General features: G+C 45.2%; 1 protein-coding gene across 1 annotated transcript in view; it reads left to right on the plus strand.

Annotated features, from left to right (window-relative positions):
• TULP4 (TUB like protein 4) overlaps positions 1 to 7,870 on the plus strand; it is a 207,653-nt gene that overhangs the window by 188,310 nt on the left and 11,473 nt on the right. Inside the window, 3 exon segments of the mRNA XM_017889635.1 lie at positions 911 to 1,055; positions 4,886 to 5,030; positions 6,083 to 6,176. Coding sequence (XP_017745124.1) covers positions 911 to 1,055; positions 4,886 to 5,030; positions 6,083 to 6,176 — 384 coding nt within the window.

A 7,870-nucleotide genomic window follows, 5' to 3' on the forward strand; every position in this document is an offset into this window, starting at 1 on the left:
TTTTATTACCTGGCAAGGCACTTGGAGCCTTGAGGCAATGAGATTTTCATCAGCAAAACAAAGTAATCTGGAAGAATGGGGTCCTCACAATGAGGACAGACCTGGGGCAGTGGAGGGGGTAGGAGGGGATTTGGGTGGTGAGGGGATGTGATAGCACAGGTGGGGATAGGCAGCCAAGGAGAGAAATTCCAACAAGGAGGAAGTTTGCCCCACAGTTTTGCCATCACCCCACTCTGCACATCATCTCACCGTCTGCCTGAAGGCCCCAATGCGGAGTACCCACAGAAGAACCCAGAGCCATCCTGAGAGTTCCCACCACCAGGTCTCCTAGCCTTTGCTCCACGCAGGCAAGCAGCTCTACCAGGCGGGAGAGCCAGGCCCCCACTGTGAGACCTGTGGCAATTCCAGGGGACTTTCTGGCATTCCAGACCTAAGTGGAGCGGACCTGACTCTGCAGGACTCTAATTCAAACAGGCCTGGCATCAGCAAGGACCTTCTCAGGTCAGAAGCAGGTTCTCAGTGAATCAGTGAGTCCACAAGCCCCTCACTCAGCCCAGGTTCTGTGACTGCCTAAAAGTCCACATGAACCCAGGTGGGCACCTGTGTGTTGTGAGACACAACAGCACAGCCATTTTGGTTTCAGCTTTTGGCAAACAGTGTGTATTTTGTACGTGCCTAGAAACATTAAAATACCATGCCCATTTTGACAACAGTAGGAGTAATTGCTTACTTCTGCTTAGAAAATACTTCTGCTTACAGAAAAACAATGCTAAGCTTCTTTCTGTTTCAGCCTCTAGATCTAAAATGATGGCCTGTGGAGTCCATCTGTCTTTTAGTTTATAGTAATGATCATTGGTAGGGGCTAATTGATATAACTTCCCTTGAAATCTGCTGGTTGGTGTTTTACCAGATGAAATCTATGCGAACAGCTTGATTTCTACTGTGATCGACAGCTGCAACTGCTCAGACTCCAGTGACATTGAACTGAGTGATGACTGGGCTGCCAAGAAATCTCCCAAAATCTCCAGAGCTAGCAAATCACCCAAACTCCCAAGGTAATCTCAGTCTTCGGGGTGACCGTCCTTTCTTGTGCCTCTGAATATGTGTGTTTGTGGCTGCAACAGAATCCCACTGAAACTGACCAGAAGAGTCAAAGAGCCACCTCCCTGCCTTTTCTTCCAGAAGATTCCAACTGGAATAATTACAACTTCTATTTGTTTTGTTTTGTTTTTCCTTTGGGATAGACAAAGACACCCAGTAGAAGTTGGCTAAACCCTCAGAACTTCTCTAGGCGTTAGCAATGATGGTGGGTGGCAGAGGGGTGGCCGTAGTTCCCGGGCTTATATGTTTTTTCTTATAGTTTGAGAAAAGGAATAAAAAGGTTCTCCAGTAGATGTAACATGTTGAAGAGAATGCCAGATAAGATGCCTGTAATGCTGGAGCCGGGCACAGTGGCTCACGCCTGTAATCCCAACACTTTGGGAGGCCGAGGCGGGTGGATCACGAGGTCAAGAGATGGAGACCATCCTGGTCAACGTGGGGAAACCCTGTCTCTACTAAAAATACAAAAATTAGCCAAGCACGGTGCAGGCGCCTGTAGTCCCACCTACTCGGGAGGCTGAGGCGGAAGAATCACTTGAACCCGGGAAGCAGATGTTGCAGAGCCAAGATTGTGTCACTGCACTTCAGCCCGGCAATAGAGCGAGACTCCATCTCAAAAAATTAGATAGATAGATAGATAGAGAGAGAGATAGATAGATAGATAGATAGAGATTAGATATAAGATAGATTAGATAGATATAAGATAGATTAGATTAGCAATATAGATAAATAGATTAGATAGGTTAGATAGATAAGATAGATTAGATAGATAGATAGATAGATAGATAGATAGATAGATAGATAGATGCCCGTAATGCTGTAATTGGGAAACATCAACACATCACATCCACTGTAGAACCTTTTTCTTCACTAAGATTTCTAGTTTTAATTCTGTGATTTTTTTTTCTGATGCCATGAAAAGCTAAGGTATAAGTTACATACAGATACACATCTGTCCACATCGTAAACACCTAGCTCGTTGTACAAGGGCTATCCCAGTGTCTTCCCCCAAGTTCAAGATAAAGGACATGTCATCATCCCATAAGGTCCACCTGTGCTCCCTCCATTTGATACCCACTCCCTAGAAGTAATCACTGTTCTGACTTCTGTCATCAGCTTTGCTTGTTCTTGAACTTCATATAAATCGAGTCAAACGGTATGTTCTCTTTGTATCTGGCTTTTTTTTTTTTCTCAGTGTAATGATTTTGAGAGTCATCATGTTGTTGCATGTATCAGTAGTTTGTTTTTCTTTATTGCTCCATGGTATTCCATTGTAATGAGTATACTACAGCTAGTTTATTCTGTTTACCAATCAATGGATATTTGGTAGTTTCCAGTTTGAGGCTATTATGAACAAATCCATGACAAACATTCTTATACAAGTCTTTTTATGGACATGTGCGCTCATTTCTCTTGGGCATAAACTTAGGAAAGGAGTTGCAGGGTCATGGGTTTAGTATATGTTAAAGTTTATTAGAAACTGCTGAGCAGTATTCCAGGGTGGCCGCACCCACATAAATCCCCACCAGCAATTTCTAAGAGAGTCCCAGTTTCTTCCATCCTCAGCAGCAGCTCTGTTGTCATTTTTTAGAAATAATTCGGCTGGGCACGGTGGCTCACGCCTGTAATCCCAGCAGTTTGGGAGGCCAAGACGGGCGGATCACGAGGTCAGGAGATCAAAGACCATCCTGGCTAACACGGTGAAACCCCGTCTCTACTAAAACTAGCCGGGCGAGGTGGCGGGTGCCTGTAGACCCAGCTACTTGGGAGGCTGAGGCAGGAGAATGGCGTAAACCCAGGAGGTGGAGCTTGCAGTGAGCTGAGATCCAGCCACTGCACTCCAGCCTGGGTGACAGAGCGAGACTCCGTCAAAAAAAAAAAAAAAAAAAAAAAGAAATAATTCTACCTTGTTCTGGTAGGTGTAGTGGCATCTCATTTCAGTTTAATTCTAATATCTCCAGTGATGGATGCTGCTTAGTTTACATGTTTCTTAGCCACTTGGCTATCTTCTTCTTTTGTGAAGTGTCTGTTCAAGTCTTCTGCCCAGTTTATTATTGGGTTGTTTTATTGAGTTGTAAGAGTTCTTTCTTTTCGGTTTTTTTTTTTTTTTGAGAAGGAGTCTTGCTCTGTCGCCCAGCTGGAGTACAGTGGCATGATCCTGGGTTCAAGTGACTCTCCTGCTTCAGCCTCCTGAGTAGCTGAGACTACAGTCACGTGCCACCACACCCGGCTAATTTTTGTATTTTTTAGTAGACACGGGGTTTCACCATATTGGCCAGGATGGTCTCGAACTCCTGACCTTGTGATCCACCCACTTCAGCCTCCCTAAGTGCTGGGATTACAGGCGTGAGCCACCGCACCCAACCAAGAGTTCTTTCTTTCTTCTAGATTTGAATCCTTTGTCAGATATCTGTATGGCCATATAGTCCAGCATGTGGCATTCTTCTTTTGTGGTTAGTGCTTTCTGTGTCCTGTTCAGGATGTCTTTGGTTACCTAAGGTCATGGAGCCCTTCTTCAGTTCTCTTCCATCAGCTTTCTAGTTTTAGCTTTCAAGCTTATGGATTAATTTTTGTGTTTGGTATGAATTAGAGGTAAATGCTCATTTTTTAAATATGCAGATATCCAGTTACTCTAGCAGTCTGATTGATGTCTTTTTTCATCTTTGTTCCAGAGCTTGTTAAAATTGCATGTAACATTATGAACTTTCCTATATTTCTAAAGTGCTTTTTTCCCATTACGTAAGCAGAGAGGACATTTAATGTGTGCAACTAAATCCTTCACCTTTAAACATCCTCTTCAGGTTGCCATCTTGCTGTGGCTGGGCCTCCTCCTGCTGTCCTTTCCCCATTTGGACCCTTCACACAGCAGCCAGGCTAATTGTCCCAGATCATAGCTTTAGGGAGCTCAATCTGCCATCCTCCCATTCCTCAGGAGCCCAGAGTTTCTCATCAAGCTCAAAACCAGTATATCTGAGACAATGCATTTTTTCATAGACTGTTTTAAACCTTACCATACTCATTTTAATCACACTGTCTTTGGGGTAGACTGTCATTAAACACGTGTGTCTCCATGTTATAAATAAAGGGACTGAGGAGCAGAGATACAACATGGGATCAAAAGGCAGCCAAAAAACTTTACTAATTTGATTTAAATATTGCAGATGGTGAAATGCTAGATAAATTTGTTGAAATTCACACTGTTGCAGAAGAAATTAGAAAGATCACTGGCCTTAGGGTAAGAAATGACTTGTCCCACCTGCCGTTTTCCCAGGACTGATTGTGCAGGCCTCTGGCAGAAGGCCGTTTCCACACTTGCTCCAAGGCAGCGGAGAGTGAAAGACAGTTAATTATTTGAATTCCTTACAAATGGATTGCTGGATCTCATTTCAGTATATACTCAGTATACTTTGAGATGGGATCATGCTCTGTCGCCCAGGCTCAAGTGGAGTTGTGTAATTGTAGCTCATTGCAACCTTGAATTCCTGGGCTCAAGCGATCCTCCTGCCTCAGCCTCCCAAGCAGCTGGGACTGCAGGTGTGTGCCACCACACCCAGCTTCTCAATATATTTTAAAATGTATATTATTCAATGTAAAGTTGTCATTCTTTCCTCATATTCATAAAGCAAAAGCAAGAGGAGAGCTTTGTTAAATTCGGGCACTGGCTGCAGGGTGAGAACCCAACACCCAGGCTGACTGTCCAGAAAAAGAAAGGAGTGCCGGAGTCAGGGCCATGCTTACTATTCCCACCACGGGTGCCTGACCCCTCCTGGCCTTGCCTCCCCAGGATCAGCATCGAGGCCCGCAAGTCCCCCAAGCTGCCCCGGGCTGCTCAGGAGCTCTCCCGGTCCCCGCGGTTGCCCCTGCGCAAGCCCTCTGTGGGCTCGCCCAGCCTAACTCGGAGAGAGTTTCCTTTTGAAGACATCACTCAGGTAGGAGCCCGCAGCTGCCCTGCCTCGCTCCCCTCCTCCTGGGGGCTATGCCCAGAGGGCCCCTTCCTACCTGCTGCCTGCCCTGCTCACTGCCACCATGGGCCCCTGAGCTCTGCTCCACATCCTGCACACCACCTGCTACCTCAGGAGTCGCCCTCAGGTGGAGCTCTGGCTTCTCCACCTGTGCCTCTCAGCGAGTTCTGATCTTGCAGTCACTGTGGGAGAGAACCTCCCACTTCCCATCACAGCTCCCACCGTCCAGCTCTGCCTGTCTTTCCCTCCTGGCTCCTCAGTGCCCCCTCACCCTCCAGGTGCTGTAGCCACACCTGATTCTCACCTGCCCCATGCTTTGCCCTGCCTAGATTATCACCATGCCACCTCCTCATCCTTGTTTCTGCCCCATGCTTCCAGATGGAACTCCACCACTACCTCTGCTGTGAAGGCCTCCTGCCCTGGCTTAGCTGGGAGGGGCCAACACACCTGGTGTAGAGCTACCTTGTGACATTGCTCAGTGACTTCTTTATATACAGATCATTACAAGCTTTATCTCCTCCATCAGGTTATGAGCTCCTTAAGGGGCTGTATTTTGTCCATCTTTATTTTTGCCCTTGCATACATACCTTGGGCATAATAATTTCTTAAATTTTAAAAAATTTAATTGAATGAGAAAACAGATGATAGGTAGTTTCAGGACATCCTGGTATCAGTGCAACCGATGTTTTCAGGAGAAATATCAAGGATAAAAATGGATTCAGAGTTAGATCCCTTTCTAGGCTTCTTTAAATCACACACCTGTGGACATACTGGGACACACCCCCACCTTTCCCCCAGCTCGATGCGCCCCCACTCACTGCTGCCTGCCTGACTGCCCTCGTCCTGCCCTTGTTAGCTTCTGATGTTGGAAATGGTAGATGAGGTAGAGAATGGGTGTTTCTTGCAGTGTACACTCGTGGTTTGTTAAGTAATAAATATTAACATTCTTACTAAGTGACCAATTGAAAATATGGAAATAGATTGTGATTCTTCTTTTTTCTTTTCTTCCCCCACCACAGCACAACTATCTTGCTCAGGTCACGTCTAATATCTGGGGAACCAAATTTAAGATTGTGGGCTTGGCTGCTTTCCTGCCAACCAACCTCGGTGCAGGTAAAAATCACGTCCTGTTCTCTCATTGTCCCAGTTGGAACAAACTAAAACGTCCAGTTTCCACCTTTAGTGGCTTAAAATAGAAGACGAGCTTTTAAGACAGCAAAAGATGAGCATGTATTTTACCTCTAACCCTTAACTTCGCCACAACGATTTCACAAAAATCAGAATTCTCACATGGGCTTTTTGCCAGTGGCATTTTTTAATCTTTTAACTTTTGTTTTGAGACAGTGTCTTGCCCAGGCTGGAGTGTAGTGACATGATCACAGCTCACTGCAGCCTAGACCTGGGCTCAAGTGATCCTCCTGCCTCAGCCCCCAAATTAGCTGGGCCTACAGGTTCGCGTCACCATACCTGGCTAAATTTTGTATCTTTTTGTAGAGACAGGGTTTCACCACGTTGTCCATGCTGGTCTCAAACTCCTGAGCTCAAACAATTTGCCCACCTCAACCTTCCAAAGTGCTGGGATTACAGGCATGAGCCTACCACACCTGGTCGCCAGTGATATTTTCATTTTTTGCTATAAGCCCTGACTTATAAAAAAAATAGAAATATAAAAATGATAGGAATAGCCAAATTTTGACTTCTAGGCCTTTTGCTGTGGGTGGATTTTTGGTAAACTGAAGAAAGTGGAGAAGAAAGCTTTGGAGACTATAAGAAGTTAGCTAAGGCTGGGCGCAGTGGCTCACGCCTGTAATCCCAGCACTTTGGGAGGACAAGGCGGGCAGATCACCTGAGTTTGGGACTTCGAGACCAGCCTGACCAACATGGAGAAACCCTGTCTCTTCTAAAACTACAAAATTAGCCGGGCATGGTGGTGCATGCCTATAATACTAGCTACTTGGGAGGCTGAGGTAGGAGAATCACTTGAACCCGTGGGACAGAGGTTGCTGTGAGCTGAGATACTGGCACTGCACTCCAGCCTGGGCAACACGAGCGAAACTATGTCTCTAAATAAATAAATAAATAAAAAACAGGTTAGCTGACTATTGGTACCATTCTTAGTGGTAAATTTTTATAAATTTCATTTCTCAGTACCAGGTAAATAGCCTGTTCATGGCAAGTTTGAAACATAGAGGAAAACTGAGCCAACGAAGTAAAAGCCGGGCCAGAACACGAACATGTATTCTGATCTGCCCTCCTGCCCAAATGAATTGCAGTACCGTGTCATATTTACCCCAGAGACAGTAATGACATGAAAATGGCAGAAGGTCCATTCCAGAGCAGCTTCCTTCTGTTGAGGAGGTCCCTATGTGAGCTGAGGAGCTGTGTTGCTCCCCGCATCTTCCCCATTGCTGAATCATTGCATGCTGTACACCTCTGTCTGCAAGGCCAGCTCAACCAGAGGGGCTATGGCCCTGCATTTTGAGTGTGCTATGTGTAACCTACTAGAAATGGTTTTTGAAAAATTCTGAATCTGTGTATGAGTTGTATGAAGCAACTCATACACAGATGTTTTAAAATAAATTATTATTACAGATTAGATGTTAGAAAGACCTATTGCTATAAGGAATCTCAGAGATTTTTTATTTTTTTATTTTTTTATTTTATTTTTTTATTTTATTTATTTCTTTTGAGACGGGATCTTGCTCTGTCACCCAGGCGGGAGTACAGTGGTGTGATCTCAGCTCACTGCAACCTCTGCCTCCTGGGTTCAAGTGATTCTCCTGCCTCAGCCTCCCAAATAGTTGGAA

Source organism: Rhinopithecus bieti, unplaced genomic scaffold (assembly GCF_001698545.2).
Source record: "Rhinopithecus bieti isolate Rb0 unplaced genomic scaffold, ASM169854v2 scaffold_18548, whole genome shotgun sequence".
NCBI lineage: Eukaryota > Metazoa > Chordata > Mammalia > Primates > Cercopithecidae > Rhinopithecus > Rhinopithecus bieti.